Raw genomic sequence first — 23249 nt, forward strand, 5'->3', positions numbered from 1 at the left:
CAATTAAATACTGGAATGGTAGATGTGCAGAAGATGAATGTGCAAATATGCTATGCAATTGCGTGAGAAAACTGAGCGGGGCCAGACGGATTACCGGGACGTGCACTCAGAGCATGCATTGACCGACTGGCAAGTGTCTTCACTGATATTTTCAACCTCTCCCTGACCGAGTCTGTAATACCAACATGTTTCAAGCAGACCACAATAGTCCATGTGCCCAAGAAAGCGAAGGTAACCATCTTAAATGACTAGCACTTATGTCGGTAGCCATGAAGTGCTTTGAAAGGCTGGTCATAGACCCACTCCAATTTGCAGACCGCCCCAACAGATCAACAGATGGCGCAATCCCAATTGCACTCCACACTGCCCTTTCTCACCTGGACAAAAGGGACACCTATGTGAGAATGCTATTCATTGACTACAACTCAGCATTCAACACCATAGTGCCCTCAAAGCACATCACTAAGCTGAAGACCCTGGGACTAAACCCCTCCCTCTGCAACTAGATCCTGGACTTCCTGATGCCCCCAGGTAGTAAAGGTAGAAAAACAATATCTGCTCATCCTCCGGTCTAAGGCATCTCAGTGGGACAACCGAGTGCTGAGGACCAGGCAGTAAGCAGGTTTGGTAGCCTACTAATGACCATCAGCAGCATCAGAGCTTGGAGAAGCCTAATTACAGTGACTAAACAGTCACATGGGATTTGACTGCCATCATGACTGGCAGTAATACGGTCACTGTAACAGCCCTAGTCCACCCCATTGGGTATCTCACCGCACGGATTAAAGGTACATTTACATTCTAAAACTTCTGACAGACAATGTCATACTTTTGGACATTATAGCACTCCCAGAAGGCATGAACTGTTGAGTCCTTTTTTTATTTACATTTAAGACATGACTCTTCTGCTGTGCTGTCGAATTTGTGAATTTTGTCTCTTGTATAATTAGTTTATACTGGATTAAGCTTACAGTTTTAATAACTGTAATTTCATTAGTTATGTTCCAAAACTCCCTCCATCTTGTGCCTATATCAGTTATTTTTAAGTCTTGATTCCAGTACTTCATATTTTTTTATACGAGATGATCAGTTGGATAGGCTTTCTGCAAGGTTTTGTATGTCTTACCAATCATATGAGTGTATTTTTCAGAGTAAATAGGATTCCCTCAACATCGCTCTGATGTCCAAAAGCTTTCTGGATGAAATTGTATGATATAAAACACAGAAGTTGCATATATTTTAATATATTCTGTAATTTGCAGTGCTGTACCATTTTACATTCAAAGGACAATTTTGAAATGTTAGATTATTTTGCTATTGGATTAACTGGTTGTTAAAATAACTAAATTGAGAAGATTATTATGATGTTTTGGTGATTAAATCAATGTCTAATGGTATTTCACAGTAAATGTATATTTTGGATTAATGGTTATGTGGTGAAATATGTTTTCAAGGCAACAAAAAACTAGGCATGTTTTGCCTAGTTAAATAAAGGTTAAATATATATTTTTTAATTCAAACAAAATTAGTGCACAATATGAGACATTTCAGGTGTTACCAGGTAGGCGTTTTGTACGAATAGTTTAAAAAAAAACACCACATAAACCAAAGCGATAGAAAAATCATAATTGTTATATCATAAACCCCTGACCTTTAACCCAAACTTTAACTCACCGAGCTACTGGGTTCAAACGTCTTGGAGGCCATCCGGACGCTGGCACTGAGAGAGAGAGACACAGAGAGAGATTGAGAGGTGAGAGAGAGATTGAGAGGATAGAGAGGCGAGAGATAGGGAGATAGGAGAGAGATTGAGAGAAGAGATGGAGAGGAGAGAGATGGAGATAGAGAGATATAAAGGATAGAAGAGAGATTGAAAGGATAGAGGAGAGATTAAGAGGAGAGAGAGATTGAGAGGAGAGAGAGATTGAGAGGAGAGAGAGAGATTGAGAGGAGAGAGAGAGAGATAGAGGAGAGAGAGAGAGATAGAGAGAGATTGAGAGGAGAGCGATAGAGAGAGATTGAGTGGAAAGAGATAGAGAGATTGAAAGGAGAGGGAGAGAGATAGAGAGGAGAGAGAGATTGAAAGACGAAGTTGGATAAAACAAAAGATAATTGATCATCAAACATAACAGCCATGATGTAGCAAGGATCACAGTCAGTATGTTAGAGCTCTGCTACCCGACCAGAACCCGAGATTATACATTGGTTTAGCGCAGGGTAGGGCCTGTTTTTCATCAATATCTGGTTTGGTTTATTAATTCGACCATTTTAAAAACAAGCACACATAGAACTTGAAAAAGACACATGCACATGAGTACAATCATTGAGGATAACACACAAATTCTGGGACTTATTTCCATTGCGGTCCTCTTGAGACAAGATGGCTAGGCAAGATCCAACACAGAGAGATTATAAAACATAAAAACAAAGAAGAACATCTATCTCATCATTGCAGTTTCATCGTAAGAAAGTACCTTTTCCAGCATTACTCCTGAACCTGTATCAGCACATATTATCAAGACCTGATCTGGTCATCCATAACATGGAACATGACATAATATAGAACACTAATAGACAAGAACAGCTCAAGGACAGAACTACATCAACGTAAAAACGACACACATAGACTACATATCAATACACACCAACTACAGTATCTAGGTCAAATAGGGGAGAAGCATTTTGCCGTAATATTGTTACAAGCCCTTAACCAACAAAGTTGAGAAGTTTTAAGAAAAAAAAAAGTGTTAAGTACTTATTATTATTATTCTGACATTTCGCATTCTTAAAATAAAGTGGTGATCCTAACTGACCTAAAACAGGGGATTTTTACTTGGATTAAATGTCAGGAATTGTGAAAAACTGAGTTTAAACGTATTTGGCTAAAGTGCATGTAAACTTCCGACTTCAACTGTATATACAGGGGGTACCGGTACAGAGTCAATGTGCGGGGGCACTGGTTAGTCGAAGTCATTGAGCTAATATTTACATGTAGCTAGAGTTAAAGTGACTATGCTTAGAGAGTAGCAGCAGTGAAAAAGGTGGGTCTGGGTAGCCCTTTGATTAGTTGTTCAGGAGTCTTATGGCTTGGGGGAAGAAGCTGTTAAGAAGCCTTTTGGACCTAGACTCGGAGCTCCGGTACCACTTGTCGTGCGATAGCAGAGAGGACAGTCTATGACTAGGAATAGGCTTTGTCGTGTCCTCTTCATGACTGTCTTAGTAGTGTGTTTGAAACAAGATAGTTTGTTGGTGATGTGGACACCAAGGGACTTGAAGCTCTCAACCTGCTCCACTGCAGCCCAGTCGATGAGAATGGGGGCGTGTTCGGTCCTCCTTTTCCTGTAGTCCACAATCATCTCCTTAGTCTTGATTACGTTGAGGAAGAGGTTGTTGTCCTGGCACCACACGGCCAGGTCTCTGACCTCCTCCCTACATGCTGTCTCATCGTTGTTGGTGATCAGGCCTCCCGCTGTTGTGTCATTGTTAAACTTGATGATGGTGTTGGAGTCGTGTCTGGCCATGCAGTCATGAGTGAACAGGGAGTACAGGAGGGGACTGAGCACGCACCCCTGAAGGGCCCCCTTGTTGAGGATCAGCGTGGTGGATGTTTTGTTAACTACCCTTACCACCTACGGGCGGCCCATCAGGAGATCCAGGATCCAGTTGCAGAGGTGTTTAGTCGAGAGGGTCCTTAGCTTAGTGATGAGCTTTGAGGGCACTATGGTGTTGAACGCTGAGCTGTAGCCAATGAATAGCATTGTCACATAGGTGTTCCTTTTGGAAAGGGCAGTATTGAGTGCAATAGAGATTGGATCATCTGTGGATCTGTTGGGGCGGTATGCAAATAGGAGTGGGTCTAAAGTGTCGGTTTTAGCCAGCCGGCTAATTTTAACCGCAGTCCCTGGGCAGGTTATAAAAAACAATTACAATATAGACAATCATTGAGCAGTGAGCACATGCAGAGCAACATAGGACAAGCAAGACATAGCATACAGACAGAGCAACATAGGACAAGCAAGACGTAGCATACAGACAGAGCAACATAGAACAAAAAGCAGCCTGTAGTCTGTAATAGTTTGCAAGCCCTGCCACATCCGACGAGCGTTGGAACCGGTGTAGTATCAATCTTAGTCCTGTATTAATGCTTTGCCTGTTTGATGGTTCGTCGAAGGACATAGCAGGATTTCTTGTAAGCTTCCGGGTTAGAGTCCAGTAGAAAGCAGCAGCTCCACCCTTTAGCTCAGTGCAGATGTTGCCTATAATCCATGGCTTCTGGTTGGGGTATGTATTCGTGGTCACTGTGGGGACGACATCATTGATGCACTTATTGATGAAGCCTGTGTTGTACTCCTCAATGCCATCGGAAGAATCCTGGAACATATTCCAGTCTGTGCTAGCAAAACAGTTCTGTAGCTTAGTATCTGCTTCATCTGACCACTTTCTTGTCGACCGAGTCACTGGTGCTTCCGGCTTTAGATTTTGTTCGTAAGCAGGAATCAGAAGAAAATAATTAGTCAGATTTGCCAAATGGAGGGCGATGGAGAGATTTGTACGCATCTCTGTATGTTGAGTAAAAGTGGTCTAGAATTTTTTTCCATCTGGTTGCACATTTAACATGCTAGTAGAAATTAGGTAAAAACGAGTTTCCCTACATTAAAGTCCCAGGCCACAACGAGCGCCGCCTATGGGCTCCCAAGTGGTGCAGCGGTCTAAGGCACTGCATCACAGTGCACGCTTTTCATCCGGACATCAAAATAATGCCCCCTATCCCAAACAAGGTCAACTCCCTGGCCACTAGGAGTGCTGCCTCTGGATGAGCGCTTTCCTGTTTGCTTATGGCCGTATACAGCTCATTGAGTGCGGTCTTAGAGCTAGCATCGGTTTGAAAAATACAGATGAAAACTCTCTCGGTAAATATTGTGGTCTACAGCTTATCAAGAGATACTCAACCTCAGGTGAGCAAAAACTCAAGACTTCCTTAGATTTCATGCACCAGCTGTTGTTTACAAATATACACTGCTCAAAAAAATAAAGGGAACACTAAAATAACACATCCTAGATCTGAATGAATGAAATATTCTTATTAAATACTTTTTTCTTTACATAGTAGAATGTGCAGACAACAAAATCACACAAAAATTATCAATGGAAATCAAATGTATCAACCCATGGAAGTCACGCTGATCCAACTTTGATATAATGTCCTTAAAACAAGTCAAAATGAGGCTCAGTGGTGTGTGTGGCCTCCACGTGCCTGTATGACCTCCCTACAACGCCTGGGCATGCTCCTGATGAGGTGGCGGATGGTCTCCTGAGGGATCTTCTCCCAGACCTGGACTAAAGCATCCGCCAACTCCTGGACAGTCTGTGGTGCAACGTGGCGCTGGTGGATGGAGTGAGACATGATGTCCCAGATGTGCGGATTCAGGTCTGGGGAACGGGCGGGCCAGTCCATAGAATCAATGCCTTCCTCTTGCAGCAACTGCTGACACACTCCAGCCACATTTTATTTTTTTATTTTATTTTACCTTTATTTAACCAGGCAAGTCAGTAAGAACAAATTCTTATTTTCAATGACGGCCTGGGAACAGTGGGTTAACTGCCTGTTCAGGGGCAGAACGACAGATTTGTACCTTGTCAGCTCGGGGGTTTGAACTCACAACCTTCCGGTTACTAGTCCAACGCTCTAACCACTAGGCTACCCTGCCGCCCCAAAGCCACATGAGGTCTAGCACTGTCTTGCATTAGGAGGAACCCAGGGCCAACCGCACCAGCATATGGTTTCACAAGGGGTTTGAGGATCTCATCTCGGTACCTAATTGCAGTCAGGCTACCTCCGGCGAGCACATGGAGGGCTGTGCGGCCCCCCAAAGAAATGCCACCCCACACCATGACTGACCCACCGCCAAATCAGTCATGCTGGAGGATGGTGCAGGCAGCAGAACGTTCTCCACGGCGTCTCAAGACTCTGTCACATCTGTCACATGCTCAGTGTGAACCTGCTTTTATCTGTGAAGAGCACAGTGGCGAACTTGCCAATCTTGGTGTTCTCTAGCAAATGCCAAACGTCCTGCACGGTGTTGGGCTGTAAGCACAACCCCCACCTGTGGACGTCGGGTCCTCATACCATCCTCATGGAGTCTGTTTCTGACCGTTTGTGCAGACACATGCACATTTGTGGCGTGCTGGAGGTCATTTTGCAGGGCTCTGGCAGTGCTCCCCTCCTGCTCCTCCTTGCACAAAGGTGGAGGTAGCGGTCCTGCTGCTGGGTTGTCGTCGTTCAGCCACGACTCGGTGAAACATAAGATATTACAGTTTTTAATGTCCCGTTGGTAGTAATCGTAGTTTGTCTATTTTATTATCGATTGATTGTACATAATAGGACCGATGGTCCTTGCAGACTTGTTTTCGAGTTGCTGTGCGTTTTGTTGCCAACCTGTTTTGCTACCTGACAACTTTACGGTTTTTACTTTTTAATTATTTTTTTCCTCAACTTTTTCACTCCAGACACTTTATCTGGACACGATTCGTCAGGACCTCCAACAGCCGAAGCTAAGTAGTAACATTAACATGATGCCTTCTAATTGCAGTCGCTGTGCTACAAGCCCAGCTTCAGACGCAATCGTTAGGCAAGGGTAATTTCCGTGTAGGAAAGGATGAAACAGCGTCTGTGCCACCAGTAAGTACAGATAGTAGTATAAATCCCCTGGCACAGTCCCCGCAGCCGGACAACTTTCTCACGGTTTCTGGAAGGAAATGCTGTAGGAACGCTCAACCGGTGTCGCTCATTCAGCCGACAGAAACTTTCAACCGGTTTTCCCCATTAAGCAGCGGGTCGGAGTCAGAGGCCGAGTCTGAGACGCCGAAGCTTCCCACCATTAGCTCTGACAAATTGAAAACTAGTCATTGGCGACTCCATTACCCGCAGTATTAGACTTAAAACGAATCATCCAGCGATCACCAGGGGGCAGGGCTACCGACGTTAAGGCTAATCTGAAGATGGTGCTGGCTAAAGCTAAAACTGGCGAGTGTAGAGAGTATAGAGATATTGTTATCCACGTCGGCACCAATGATGTTAGGATGAAACAGTCAGAGAACACCAAGAGCAACATAGCTTCTGCGTGTAAATCAGCTAGAAAGATGTGTCGGCATCGAGTAATTGTCTCAGGCCCCCTCCCAGTTAGGGGGAGTGATGAGCTCTACAGCAGAGTCTCACAACTCAATCGCTGGTTGAAAACTGTTTTCTGCCCCTCCCAAAAGATAGAATTTGTAGATAATTGGCCCTCTTTCTGGGACTCACCCACAAACAGGACCAAGCCTGACCTCCTGAGGAGTGACGGACTCCATCCTAGCTGGAGGGGTGCTCTCATCTTATCTACCAACATAGACAGGGCTCTAACTCCTCTAGCTCCACAATGAAATAGGGTGCAGGCCAGGCAGCAGGCTGTTAGCCAGCCTGCCAGCATAGTGGAGTCTGCCACTAGCACAGTCAGTGTAGTCAGCTCAGCTATCACCATTGAGACCGTGTCTGTGCCTCGAACTAGGTTGGGCAAAACTAAACATGGCGGTGTTCGCCTTAGCAATCTCACTAGGATAAAGACCACCTCCATTCCTGTCATTATTGAAAGAGATCATGATACCTCACATCTCAAAATAGGGCTACTTAATGTTAGATCCCTTACTTCAAAGGCAATTATAGTCAATGAACTAATCACTGATCATAATCTTGATGTGATTGGCCTGACTGAAACATGGCTTAAGCCTGATGAATTTACTGTGTTAAATGAGGCCTCACCTCCTGGCTACACTAGTGACCATATCCCCCGTGCATCTCGCAAAGGCGGAGGTGTTGCTAACATTTACGATAGCAAATTTCAATTTACAAAAAAAAAAATGACGTTTTCGTCTTTTGAGCTTCTAGTCATGAAATCTATGCAGCCTACTAATCACTTTTTATAGCTACTGTTTACAGGCCTCCTGGGCCATATACAGCGTTCCTCACTGAGTTCCCTGAATTCCTATCGGACCTTGTAGTCATAGCAGATAATATTCTAATCTTTGGTGACTTTAATATTCACATGGAAAAGTCCACAGACCCACTCCAAAAGGCTTTCATCGACTCAGTGGGTTTTGTCCAACATGTCTCTGGACCCACTCACTGTCACAGTCATACGCTGGACCTAGTTTTGTCCCATGGAATAAATGTTGTGGATCTTAATGTTTTTCCTCATAATCCTGGACTATCGGACCACCATTTTATTACGTTTGCAATTGCAACAAATAATCTGCTCAGACCCCAACCAAGGAACATCAAAAGTCGTGCTATAAATTCACAGACAACACAAAGATTCCTTGATGTCCTTCCAGATTCCCTCTGTCTACCCAAGGACGCCAGAGGACAAAAATCAGTTAACCACCTAACTGAGAAACTCAATTTAACCTTGCGCAATACCCTAGATGCAGTTGCACCTCTAAAAACTAGAAACATTTCTCATAAGAGACTAGCTCCCTGGTACACAGAAAATACCCGAAATTGGAACGGAAATGGCGCCACACCAAACTGGAAGTCTTCCGACTAGCTTGGAAAGACAGTACTGTGCAGTACCGAAGAGCCCTTACTGCTGCTCGATCATCCTATTTTTCTAACTTAATTGAGGAAAATAAGAACAATCCGAAATTCCTTTTTGATACTGTCGCATAGCTAACTAAAAAGCAGCATTCCCCAAGAGAGGATGACTTTCACTTTAGCAGTGATAAATTCATGAACTTCTTTGAGGAAAATATTATGATTATTAGAAAGCAAATTACGGACTCCTCTTTAATTCTGCGTATTCCTTCAAAGCTCAGTTGTCCTGAGTCTGCACAACTCTGCCAGGACCTAGGATCAAGAGAGACGCTCAAGTGTTTTAGTACTATATCTCTTGACACAATGATGAAAATAATCATGGCCTCTAAACCTTCAAGCTGCATACTGGACCATATTCCAACTAAACTACTGAAAGAGCTGCTTCCTGTGCTTGGCCCTCCTATGTTGAATATAATAAACGGCTCTCTATCCACCGGATGTGTACCAAACTCACTAAAAGTGGCAGTAATAAAGCCTCTCTTGAAAAAGCCAAACCTTGACCCAGAAAATATAAAAAACTATCGGCCTATATCGAATCTTCCATTCCTCTCAAAAATTTTAGAAAAGGCTGTTGCCCAGCAACTCACTGCCTTCCTGAAGACAAACAATGTATACGAAATGCTTCAGTCTGGTTTTAGACCCCATCATAGCACTGAGACGGCACTTGTGAAGGTGGTAAATGACATTTTAATGGCATCGGACCGAGGCTCTGCATCTGTCCTCGTGCTCCTAGACCTTAGTGCTGCTTTTGATACCATCGATCACCACATTATTTTGGAGAGATTGGAAACCCAAATTGGTCTACACGGACAAGTTCTGGCCTGGTTTAGATCTTATCTGTCGGAAAGATATCAGTTTGTCTCTGTGAATGGTTTGTCCTCTGACAAATCAACTGTACATTTCGGTGTCCCTCAAGGTTCCGTTTTAGGACCACTATTGTTTTCACTATATATTTTACCTCTTGGGGATGTTATTCGAAAACATAATGTTAACTTTCACTGCTATGCGGATGACACACAGCTGTACATTTCAATGAAACATGGTGAAGCCCCAAAATTGCCCTTGCTAGAAGCATGTGTTTCAGACATAAGGAAGTGGATGCCTGCAAACGTTCTACTTTTAAACTGTTCTAGGTCCCAAGAAACAAAGAGATCTTCTGTTGAATCTGACAATTAATCTTAACGGTTGTACAGTCGTCTCAAATAAAACTGTGAAGGACCTCGGCGTTACTCTGGACCCTGATCTCTCTTTTGAAGAACATATCAAGACCATTTCAAGGACAGCTTTTTTCCATCTACGTAACATTGCAAAAATCAGAAACTTTCTGTCCAAAAATGATGCAGAAAAATAATCCATGCTTTTGTCACTTCTAGGTTAGACTACTGCAATGCTCTACTTTCTGGCTACCCGGATAAAGCACTAAATAAACTTCAGTTAGTGCTAAATACGGCTGCTAGAATCCTGACTAGAACCAAAAAATTGGATCATATTACTCCAGTGCTAGCCTCTCTACACTGGCTTCCTGTCAAAGCAAGGGCTGATTTCAAGGTTTTACTGCTAACCTACAAAGCATTACATGGGCTTGCTCCTACCTATCTTTCCGATTTGGTCCTGCCGTACATACCTACACGTACACTACGGTCACAAGACACAGGCCTCCTAATTGTCCCTAGAATTTCTAAGCAAACAGCTGGAGGCAGGGCTTTCTCCTATAGAGCTCCATTTTTATGGAACGGTCTGCCTACCCATGTCAGAGACGCAAACTCGGTCTCAACCTTTAAGTCTTTACTGAAGACTCATCTCTTCAGTGGGTCATATGATTGAGTGTAGTCTGGCCCAGGAGTGGGAAGGTGAACGGAAAGGCTCTGGAGCAACGAACCGCCCTTGCTGTCTCTGCCTGGCCGGTTCCCCTCTTTCCACTGGGATTCTCTGCCTCTAGCCCTATTACAGGGTCTGAGTCACTGGCTTACTGGGGCTCTCTCATGCCGTCCCTGGAGGGGGTGCGTCACCTGAGTGGGTTGATTCACTGATGTGGTCATCCTGTCTGGGTTGGCGCCCCCCCCCCCCCCTCCCCTCCCCCTTGGGTTGTGCCGTGGCGGAGGTCTTTGTGGGCTATACTCAGCTTTGTCTCAGGATGGTAAGTTGGTGGTTGAAGATACCCCTCTAGTGGTGTGGGGGCTGTGTGTTTGGCAAAGTGGGTGGGGTTATATCCTTCCTGTTTGGCCCTGTCCGGGGGTGTCCCCGGATGGGGCCACAGTGTCTCCTGACCCCTCCTGTCTCAACCTCCAGTATTTATGCTGCAGTAGTTTATGTGTTGGGGGGCTAGGGTCAGTTTGTTATATCTGGAGTACTTCTCCTGTCCTATTCGGTGTCCTGTGTGAATCTAAGTGTGCGTTCTCTAATTCTCTCCTTCTCTCTTTCTTTCTCTCTCTCGGAGGACCTGAGCCCTAGGACCATGCCCCAGGACTACCTGACATGATGACTCCTTGCTGTCCCCAGTCCACCTGACCGTGCTGCTGCTCCAGTTTCAACTGTTCTGCCTTATTATTATTTGACCATGCTGGTCATTTATGAACATTTGAACATCTTGGCCATGTTCTGTTATAATCTCCACCCGGCACAGCCAGAAGAGGACTGGCCACCCCACATAGCCTGGTTCCTCTCTAGGTTTCTTCCTAGGTTTTGGCCTTTCTAGGGAGTTTTTCCTAGCCACCGTGCTTCTACACCTGCATTGCTTGCTGTTTGGGGTTTTAGGCTGGGTTTCTGTACAGCACTTTGAGATATCAGCTGATGTACGAAGGGCTATATAAATACATTTGATTGGATTTGATTTGATTAAAGGTAGCTTACCCTCTCAGCGTCGGAATCTTACAAGGCACCAGGGCCTTCGTCCCCGTCTTTCTGCTGTGAATGATGGGGATGAAGGCCTTGTCGGGTGTCTGAAGTAAATCATTCCCTTCCTTCTAAGACTCGTTGAAGAAAAAGTATTCCTCCGGTACGGGGTGAGTAATCGCTGTCCTGATATTTAGAAGCTCTTTTCGGTCATAAGACACGGTGGCAGAAACATTATGTACAAAATAAGTTACAAATAACGTGAAAAAACATACACAATAGCACAATTGGTTACTTGATCATAAAACTTCAGCCATCTCCTTTGGCGCCATTAGGTCAACTAGGTCTTTCTTTGCAGCACTTCAATGGACAATATTAAAGAAAAAACACCAGTCTCAATGTCAACAATGAAGAGGCGACTCCAGATTGCTGGCCTTCTAGACAGCACAGAACAGAGCAAACTAGCTCTGCTAAAAAAAAAAACATATCTCATACTGGCCCAAAAAATATTAAATATTAAGATGGGAAAAATAACACAGACACTGGACAGAGGAACTCTGCCTAGAAGGCCAGTATCCCAGAGTCGCCTCTTCACTGTTGATGTTGAGACTGGTGTTTTGAAGGTGCAGCTGCCAGTTGAGGACTTGTGAGGCGTCTGTCCTCTTGCTTAGTTATGCACCGGGGCCTCCCACTTCTCTTTCTATTCTGGTTCTGTGAAGGGAGTAGTACACAGCATTGTACGAGATCTTCAGTTTTGGCAATTTCTCACAAGGAATTGCCTTCATTTCTCAGTACAAGAATAGATTGAGGAGTTTCAGAAGAAAATGCTTTGTTTCTGGCCATTTTGAACCTGTAATCGAACCCAGAAAGTCTGATGCTCCAGATACTCAACTAGTTTAAAGAAGGTTTTATTGCTTTATTGCCAGTTTTATTGCTTCTTTAACTTGTCTGGGAACAGCCCAGGAACTGGTTGAAAATATCAGGGAAGACACTTGCCAGTTGGTCAGCGCATCCTGGTACTCCATATGGCCCTGCAGCCTTGTTCCTAGCGGAATATCTCTCCAACAGCCAATGAAATTGCAGGGTGCCAAATACAAATCAACAGAAATCTCCTAAATCAAATTTCTCAAACATACAAGTATTAGGCACCATTTTAAAGACAAAATTATCGGTAATCCAGCCACAGTGTCTGATTTAAAAAATGCTTTACAGCGAAAGCTACACAAACGATTATGTTAGGTCACCACCAAGTCACAGAAAAACACAGCAGTTTTTCCAACCAAAGAGAGGTGTCACAAAAAGCACAAATATAAATCAAATTAATCACTAACCTTTGATGATCTTCATCAGATGACACTCATAAGGCTTCATGTTACACAATACATGTATGTTTTGTTCGATAAAGTGCATATTTATATCCATAAATCTCATTTTACATTGGCGTGTTATGTTCAGTTGTCCCAAAACATGCAGTGATTTTGCAGAGGTCCACATCAAATTCACAGAAATACTCATTATAAATGTTGATGAAAATTCAAGTGTTATGCATGGAACTTTAGATAAACTTCTCCTTAATGCAACCGCTGTGTCAGCCAAAATAAATATCCGCCATGTTGCGCAGTCAACATTAGTCAGAAATATAATTATAAATATTAACTTACCTTTGATGATCTTCATCAGAATGCACTCCCAGGAATCCGCGTCCCACAATACATTTTTGATTTGTTCGATAAAGTTCATCATTTATGTCCATAAACCTCCTTTTGTTTGGTAAATCGAAACGCGCGTGCAACTTCCAGCGGAAAGGTCGGACAAAAATTCCAAAAAGTTATATTACTGGTCGTAGAAACATATCAAACTATGTATAGAATCAATCTTTAGGATGTTATCATAAATGTTCTATAATGTTCCAACCGGAGAATTTCATTGTATGTAGAAAAGCAATGGAACGAGAGTTACCTCTCATGTGAATGCGTGTGACTGAGCTTGAGGCTGCTGGCAGACCTCTGACTCATTCCCCTCTCATTCAGCCCCCCTTCATAGTAGAAGCATCAAACAACGTTCTAAAGACGGTTGACATCTAGTGGAAGCCTTTGGAAGTGCAACATAACCAATATACCCACTGTGTATTCGATAGGGGCTGAGTTCAAAAACTACTAACCTCAGATTTCCCACTTCCTGCTTGGATTTTTTCTCAGGTTTTTGCCTGCCATATGAGTTCTGTTATACTCACAGACATCATTCAAACAGTTTTAGGAACTTCAGAGTGTTTCCTATCCAATACTAATAATAATATGCATATATTAGCAACTGAGGAGAGACTGAGGAGCTGAGGAGCAAGCCGTTTACTCTGGGCACCTTTCATCCAAGCTACTCAATACAGCCCCTGCAGCCATAAGAAGTTAATAACCTGAACCAGACTACAGGCACTGGTTATAGTGAGAAGTTTCCTGTTGAGTGGACAGACAATAAAAACCTGTCAATATCCAGGTCCCCAAGAAAGTAGACCTCTCTGTTTACATCACATACACTATCAAGAATTTTACACATATTATTTAGAAACTGACTGTCAGCACTTGGTGACTGTCAGCACTTTAGATGAGGCAGGTGAACCTGCAACTACAACACTTCAATAACACTTGACATGAGACCTTCTCTAAGCATTACAGGGATATAGCTCTGAATATATATATTGAATATATATATTGTGGTATCCCAGGAGGTCTACCCCGGGGGATAGTAATAGAGGGGAGGTATGTGAGGCGATGTTGGCTGCCTCTGCTGGGAATACGGGAGCTGGGGACCCCGACACTGACAGCTCTAAGTGGAGGTAATTAGAATAAAGTGCTGTGGAGGCCAAATAAAAGGAGCACGGTGGCACAACGCAAGAGAGAAAGGAGAGAAGAATGGGGAGAGACCGACACCAGGCGAAAGGAGAGAAGAATGGGGAGAGACTGACACCAGGCGAAAGGAGAGAAGAATGGGGAGAGACCGACACCAGGCGAAAGGAGAGAAGAATGGGGAGAGACCGACACCAGGCGAAAGGAGAGAAGAATGGGGAGAGACCGACACCAAGCGAAAGGAGAGAAGAATGGGGAGAGACCGACACCAAGCGAAAGGAGAGAAGAATGGGGAGAGACCGACACCAGGCGAAAGGAGAGAAGAATGGGGAGAGACCGACACCAAGCGAAAGGAGAGAAGAATGGGGAGAGACCGACACCAGGCGAAAGGAGAGAAGAATGGGGAGAGACCGACACCAGGCGAAAGGAGAGAAGAATGGGGAGAGACCGACACCAGGCGAAAGGAGAGAAGAATGGGGAGAGACCGACACCAGGCGAAAGGAGAGAAGAATGGGGAGAGACCGACACCAGGCGAAAGGAGAGAAGAATGGGGAGAGACCGACACCAGGCGAAAGGAGAGAAGAATGGGGAGAGACCGACACCAGGCGAAAGGAGAGAGGAATGGGGAGAGACCGACACCAGGCGAAAGGAGAGAGGAATGGGGAGAGACCGACACCAGGTGAAAGGAGAGAAGAACGGGGAGAGACCGACACCAGGTGAAAGGAGAGAAGAAGCACCGAGCCAAACCTCAGTGATTTTCTTTGTTATGTTTATTTTCTGTCTTAGTTGTCACAACTCCAACCGAAGGTGGCTCCCCTTCCCGTTCGGGTGGCACTCGGTGGTCGTTGTCTCCGGCCTACTAGCTGCCACTGATTCTTTTCTCCTCCTCCTTATGTGTTTATTGATTACACCTGTTTTGAGTTGGTTGTATTAGTTGGGCTTATTAGTCAGCCGGCCCGCCCATTTCTTTGTGCGGGATTGATTATTGTAACCCTGGTGTTTGCATTGGATGTTTGCATTAGATGTGTTTGTGTATCTAGTGCTAGACTGTTTTCATTCCCTGTGTCTGGGACATTTGGTTTGAGCACCCAAAAGTGGGGTGGCCGTGGTTCACCGTGTGTGCATTAAAGGAGCACTTTATTGAACTCTCTGCTTTCCTGCGCCTGATTTCACCCTCACGACACCCAGTACCTTACATTAGTAAAGTTGTTTTTGTGGACTAAAAACTCCCTGTCTCTGTGTCCATTTCTGCACGCTCAACCCAACACCCCACGGTTTACCACAATATATATATATATATATATATAAATATAGCAACACACATACGCACTCCAGTCTATACTATAGATGCTGTATCCTTGTATTGCTACTGTTGTATAGTCTCAGAAATGGCTAATATATGGGTGTAATCTGATGTAAGCAAATTATTGATTTCATGAACCTTATTTCTAAGGCTACATGTATTAATATGGGCAATTTTCAGCCCTTTCCTGGGTAGCTGATCAGAGATAGACATAATAGGGAAAAGAGCAAACAAAGCAAGATAAAATATGTATGTGTATTTCCAGAACAGCTACCTTGTCCTTGAACCTCAGGAACTTGACCATTATTGGCCTGGGCCTGTCACCTGGGCCAGTAATGGGTTTTCCAGTCCTGTGGGCATGTTCCACTTCAATCTTCCTGTGGTCCATCTTCAGTTTCTCAGAGATCATTTCCCTTACTTTGTCCTCAGACTCCATTCAGGTCTCATGAGGATATTCTGCAATTCCGCTGTTCCACCTTGATTGTCCCTTGAGATAATCTGATTTCTCCGTCATTCTCATCATATATTCACATACAGAACTGATGTCCTATCTCACTGACTTACAGATTGCTGTCATCTTGCCGTTTTCCTGTTTAAACTCATTGAGCTGACGCTGGGAGAACTGCAAACTGTTCTTCAGGTCCTGGACCTCTCTGGTCAGGTCGTCCATTATTTTATTAGTTGACTCCACCAGTAGTTGGACAAAAAACGTGAAGCTATTTTGTAACAACTTCTTGTTCAACTCTTTTTGTTTGTTAAAAAAAATCCTTCACCTGTGATAGTGAGAAACCCATGGCCTTACATTTGACAGAGACAATCAGGCAATGGTAAATGTCATGGGCATGGGTAGGGCTCGGGCTTATCTCATGTGTGTGTGTGTGTCTGTTACCTCCTCTGTAAAGGCATGCTTTCCTCCTCTTTCTTCCTCAGCATCTGTGGACAGAGAGAGCATGTGTGAGGACAGAGTGAGTGTGTGTCAGTGAGGACAGAGAGTGTGTGTGTGTGTGTGTGTCAGGACAGAGTGTGTGTGTTTTTGATGGTAAAGACTGTATGTAATGTATAACCTCTTAGAACAACACCATCTTTACGTTAACCACTACTTGTAACTACGTTACAAGGTGAGAACGCACTGTTAACTCTAACCACTACCATACAGGGTGTGTACCTAGTGTTAACTCTAACCACTACCATACAGGGTGTGTACCTAGTGTTAACTCTAACCCTAACCCCTACCATACAGGGTGTGTACCTAGTGTTGACTCTAACCCTAACCCCTACCTTACAGGGTGTGTACCTAGTGTTAACTCTAACCCAAACCCCTACCATACAGGGTGTGTACCTAGTGTTAACTCTAACCCTAACCCCTACCTTACAGGGTGTGTACCTAGTGTTAACTCTAACCCCTACCATACAGGGTGTGTACCTAGTGTTAACTCTAACCCTAACCCCTACCATACAGGGTGTGCACCTAGTGTTAACTCTAACTCTAACCACTACCATACAGGGTGTGTACCTAGTGTTAACTCTAACCCTAACCCCTACCATACAGAGTGTGTACCTAGTGTTAACTCTAACCACTACCATACAGGGTGTGTACCTAGTGTTAACTCTAACCCCTACCATACAGAGTGTGTACCTAGTGTTGACCCTAACCCCTACCATACAGGGTGTGTACCTAGTGTTAACCCTAACCTCTACCATACAGGGTGTGTACCTAGTGTTGACTCTAACCCTAACCCCTACCTTACAGGGTGTGTACCTAGTGTTAACTCTAACCCTAACCCCTACTATACAGGGTGTGTACCTAGTGTTAACTCTAACCCTTACCCCTACCATACAGGGTGTGTACCTAGTGTTAACTCTAACCCTAACCCCTACCATACAGGGTGTGTACAGGGTGTGTACCTAGTGTTAACTCTAACCCTAACCCCTACCATACAGGGTGTGTACCTAGTGTTAACTCTAACCCCTACCATACAGGGTGTGTAACTAGTGTTAACTCTAACCCTAACCCCTACCATACAGGGTGTGTACCTAGTGTTAACTCTAACCCCTACCATACAGGGTGTGTACCTAGTGTTGACTCTAACCCCTACCATACAGGGTGTGTACCTAGTGTTAACTCTAACCCTAACCACTACCATACAGGGTGTGTACATAGTGTTAACTCTAACCCCTACCATACAGGGTGTGTACCTAGTGTTAACTCTAACCCTTGAGAGCTTCAAGTTCCTTGGTGTCCACATCAACAACAAACTAGAATGGTCCAAACACACCAAGAAAGTCTTAAAGAGGGCACGACAAAGCCTATTCCCCCTCAGGAAACTAAAAAGATTTGGCATGGGTCCTCAGATCCTCAAAAGGTTCTACAGCTGCAACATCGAGAGCATCCTGGTTGCATCATTGCCTGGTACGACAATTGCTCGGCCTCTGACCGCAAGGCACTACTGGGGTACTGCGTACGGACCAGTACATCACTGGGGCTAAGCTGCCTGCCATCCAGGATCTCTACACCAGGCGGTGTCAGAGGAAGGCCCTAAAAAATGTTAAAGACCCCAGCCACCCCAGTCATAGACTGTTCTCTCTCCTACCGCATGGCTAGCGGTACCGGAGTCCCAAGTCTAGGACAAAAAGGCTTCTCAACAGTTTTTACCCCCAAGCCATAAGACTGGCTACCCGGACTATTTTCATTGTTTGCCCCCCCAACCCCTCTTTTTTTATGCTGCTGCTACTCTTTGTTTATCATATATGCATAGTGACTTTAACTATACATTCATGTACATATTACCTCAATTGGGCTGACCCAATTGAGTGCTCCCACACATTGGCTAACCTGGCTATCTGCATTGTGTACCACCCACCACCCGCCAACCCCACTCTTACGCTACTGCTACTCTCTGTTCATCATATATGCATAGTCACCTGAACCATATCTACATACTACCTCAATCAGCCTGACTAACCAGTGTCTATACATAGCCTCACTACTGTATATAGCCTCACTACTGTATATAGCCACACTACTGTATATATCCTGTCTTTTTACTGTTGTTTTATTTCTTTACTTACCTGTTGTTCACCTAATACCTTTTTTGCACTATTGGTTAGAGCCTGTAAGTAAGCATTTCACTGTAAGACCCACACCTGTTGTATTCAGCGCACGTGACAAATAAACTTTTATTTGATTTGAGTCAGGTTTGTAGGCCGCTTTTTCAGATCTGCCCACACATTTTCTATAGGCTTGAGGTCAGAGCTTTGTGATGGCCACTCCAATACACTGACTTTGTTGTCCATTTTGCCACAACATTTTGCCACAACTTTGGAAGTATGCTTGTGGTCATTGTCTATTTGGAAGACCCATTTGTGACCAAGCTTTAACTTCCTGACTGATGTCTTGAGATGTTGCTTCAATATATCCACATAATTTTCCTCCCTCATGATCCCATCTGTTTTGTTACGTGCACCAGTCCCTCCTGCAGCAAAGCACCCCCACAACATGATGCTTCCACCTCCGTGCTTCACGGTTGGGATGGTGTTCTTCGGCTTGCAAGCCTCCCCCTTTTTCCTCCAAACATTACTATGGTCATTATGGCCAAACAGTTTTAGTTTTGTTTCATCAGACCAGAGGACATTTCTCCAAAAAGTACGATCTTCGTCCCCATGTGCAGTTGCAAACCGTAGTCTGGCTTTTTAATGGCGGTTTTGGAGCAGTGGTTTCTTCCTTGCTGAGCGGCCTTTCAGGTTAGGTCGATATAGGACTTGTTTTACTGTGGATATAGATACTTTTGTACCTGTTTCCTCCAGCATCTTCACAAGGTCCTTTGCTGTTGTTCTGGGATTGATTTGCACTTTTCGCACCAAAGTACGTTCATCTCTATAAGACAGAAAAAGTCTAATTCCTGAGCGGTATTGTTTGTACAGATGAACGTGGTACCTTTAGGCATTTGGAAATTGCTCCCAAGGATGAACCAGACTTGTGGAGGTTTACAATTTTTTTTCTGAGGTCTTGGCTAATTTCTTTAGATTTTTCCATGATGTCAAGCACAGAGGCACTGAGTTTGAAGGTAGGCCTTGAAATATATCCACAGGTACACCTCCAATTGACTCAAATGATGTCCATTAGCCTATCAGAAGCTTCTAAAGCCATAACATAATTTTCTGGAATTTCCAAGCTGTTTAAAGGCACAGTCAACTTAGTGTATGTAAACGTCTGACCAACTGGAATTGTGATACAGTGAATTATATGTAAAATAATCTGTCTGTAAACAACTGTTGGAAAAATGACTTGTCATGCCCAAAGTAGATGTCCTAACAGACTTGCCAAAACTATAATTTGTTAACAAGAAATGTATGGATTGGTTGAAAACCAAGTGTTAATGACTCCAACCTAAGTGCATGTAAACTTACGACTTCAACTGTGTATACTAGGCGGTGTCAGAGGAAAGACCAAAATATTGGCAAAGACTCCAGTCACCCAAGTCATAGACTGTTCTCTCTTCTACCGCATGGCAAGCGGTATTGGAGCGCAATGTCCATGACCAAAAGGCTACATAACAGCTTCTACACCCAAGCCATAAGACTACCTAACTATGAATCAAGTGGCTACCTGGACTATTTACCCCCCGTGCTTGCACTCCTGCTACACGTGGTTTATTATCCATGCCTAGTCAATTTACAAATTACCTCAACAAACCTGTACCTTCGCAGATTGACTTGGTACTGGTATCCCCTGTATATAGCCTCGTTATTGTTATGTCATTTTCTTTAGTTACTTTTTGAAAAAACTTTAACTTATTTAGTAAATATTTTCTTAACTCTATTTCTTGAACTGCATTGTTGGTTAAGGGCTTGTAAGTCAACATTTCATGGTAAGGTCTACTACACCTGTTGTATTTGGCGCATTTATTTATTTGATTTGATTTTAAACTCCCTCTAACTCTACTCTAAAGTTCTAGACTGACTAAATCTAAATTTCTAGACTGACTAACTCGACAGGTCTATTCTCCCTCTACCTCGACAGTTCTAAACTCCCTCGACAGTTCTAAACTCCCTCTACCTCGACAGTTCTAAACCCACTTGTCTAGTCTAAACTCCCTTGACAGTTCTAAGCTCCCTCGACAGGTCCAAACTCCATCGACAGGTCCAAACTCCCTCGACAAGTCCAAACTCCCTCGACAAGTCCAAACTCCCTCTACCTCGACAGTTCCAAACTCCCTCTACCTCGACAGTTCCAAACTCCCTCTACCTCGACAGTTCCAAACTCCCTCTACCTCGACAGTTCCAAACTCCCTCTACCTCGACAGTTCCAAACTCCCTCTACCTCGACAGGTCCAAACTCCCTCGACAAGTCCAAACTCCCTCTACCTCGACAGTTCCAAACTCCCTCTACCTCGTCAGTTCCAAACTCCCTCTACCTCGACAGTTCTAAACTCCTTCTACCTCGACAGTTCTAAACTCCCTCTACCTCGACAGTTCCAAACTCCCTCTACCTCGACAGTTCCAAACTCCCTCTACCTCGACAGTTCCAAACTCCCTCTACCTCGACAGTTCCAAACTCCCTCTACCTCGACAGTTCCAAACTCCCTCTACCTCGACAGTTCCAAACTCCCTCTACCTCGACACTTCTAAACTCCCTCTACCTCGACAGTTCCAAACTCCCTCTACCTCGACAGTTCCAAACTCCCTCTACCTCGACAGTTCCAAACTCCCTCTACCTCGACAGTTCCAAACTCCCTCTACCTCGACAGTTCCAAACTCCCTCTACCTCGACAGTTCCAAACTCCCTCTACCTCGACAGGTCCAAACTCCCTCGACAAGTCCAAACTCCCTCTACCTCGACAGTTCCAAACTCCCTCTACCTCGTCAGTTCCAAACTCCCTCTACCTCGACAGTTCTAAACTCCCTCTACCTCGACAGTTCTAAACTCCCTCTACCTCGACAGTTCTAAACTCCCTTGACAGGTCTAAACTCCCTCTACCTCGACAGTTCTAAACTCCCTTGACAGGTCTAAACTCCCTCTACCTCGACAGTTCCAAGCTCCCTCGACAGTTCCAAGCTCCCTCGACAAGTCCAAACTCCCTCTACCTCGACAGTTCCAAACTCCCTCTACCTCGACAGGTCCAAACTCCCTCTACCTCGACAGTTCCAAACTCCCTCTACCTCGACAGTTCCAAACTCCCTCTACCTCGACAGTTCCAAACTCCCTCTACCTCGACAGTTCTAAACTCCCTCTACCGCGACAGTTCCAAACTCCCTCTACCTCGACAGTTCTAAACTCCCTCTACCTCGACAGTTCCAAACTCCCTCTACCTCGACAGTTCCAAACTCCCTCTACCTCGACAGTTCCAAACTCCCTCTACCTCGACAGTTCTAAACTCCCTCTTCCTCGACAGTTCTAAACTCCCTCTACCTCGACAGTTCCAAACTCCCTCTACCTCGACAGTTCTAAACTCCCTCTACCTCGACAGTTCTAAACTCCCTCTACCTCGACAGTTTTAAACTCCCTCTACCTTGACAGTTCCAAACTCCCTCTACCTCGACAGTTTTAAACTCCCTCTACCTCGACAGTTCCAAACTCCCTCTACCTCGACAGTTCTAAACTCCCTCTACCTCGACAGTTCCAAACTCCCTCTACCTCGACAGTTCCAAACTCCCTCTACCTCGACAGTTCCAAACTCCCTCTACCTCGACAGTTCCAAACTCCCTCTACCTCGACAGTTCTAAACTCCCTCTACCTCGACAGTTCTAAACTCCCTCTACCTCGACAGTTCCAAACTCCCTCTACCTCGACAGTTCCAAACTCCCTCTACCTCGACAGTTCCAAACTCCCTCTACCTCGACAGTTCTTCCTCGACAGCTCTTCCTCGACAGCTCTTCCTCGACAGTTCCTCGACAGTTCTAAACTCTAACTCGACTCGTGTTACATCTGCCCCTGACACACCCTACTTCTCATCCTGTGTCTCCCTAACCTGCCGCCACTCCCCCGGTGCTCTCTTCCTCTCTGTGTGGGTGCTTTGGATTGTATGAGTGTAGATAGGTGTGCTGAGGCAGAGCAGATCCCCACCAGCTGCAACCTGTTCCAAAATCAAGATAGATCGCTACAAATACTCAGCCCTGCCACTTCCACGCTGCATAATCTCTGCTCAGTCAGTCTATGTTTCAAGCCGTTTGTTCCTGCATAGAACTTGTTATCCTGGTGTGCCTGTTTTCGCTAGCCTGATGCTGCTTTTCCCTCCCCAACAGTTCCGCCCGCTCTGCCTCTGGTCCCTTTCCACAGTTCCTCGTCTTGTCAGTCCTGCTACCGTGCCCTGGACCCCTGCTCTATGGCTTCCTTGGAATCCGCTCCAGACCTGCTTACCCTGCCCTTGCCTCAGCCTCAGTCCCCGGTTGCCTGCTACCCGCCCGAGCCTCCCCTGCACCCCATCTTCCCACCGTTGTTCAATAAATACCTTAGTCACCTTCTCCTTTTCTCCTCGTCCGAGTCTGCACTTGGGTTTACCTGCTCCGCCCCGTATAACAACTCTACAGTTCTAAACCCCCACTAACTCTACTCTACAGTTATTAATTCACTCCAACTAAAGTTCTTAATTCAATCCAACTCTACAGTTCTTAATTCAATCCAACTCTACAGTTCTTAATTCACTTCAAC

The 23249-nt window shown here is 44.7% G+C and overlaps 1 protein-coding gene across 2 annotated transcripts in view; it reads right to left on the minus strand.

Annotated features, from left to right (window-relative positions):
• Positions 1 to 23249, minus strand: part of lad1 (ladinin) — a 61402-nt gene that overhangs the window by 21133 nt on the left and 17020 nt on the right. For both annotated transcript variants that reach the window (XM_036989158.1, XM_036989159.1), the window contains exons 7-8: positions 16491 to 16534; positions 1675 to 1720 (exon numbers count right to left, since the gene is read on the minus strand). In XM_036989158.1, the coding sequence (XP_036845053.1) occupies positions 1675 to 1720; positions 16491 to 16534 (90 nt within the window). The remainder of the gene's footprint in view (positions 1 to 1674; positions 1721 to 16490; positions 16535 to 23249) is intronic.

Source organism: Oncorhynchus mykiss, chromosome 9 (assembly GCF_013265735.2).
Source record: "Oncorhynchus mykiss isolate Arlee chromosome 9, USDA_OmykA_1.1, whole genome shotgun sequence".
Lineage (NCBI taxonomy): Eukaryota > Metazoa > Chordata > Actinopteri > Salmoniformes > Salmonidae > Oncorhynchus > Oncorhynchus mykiss.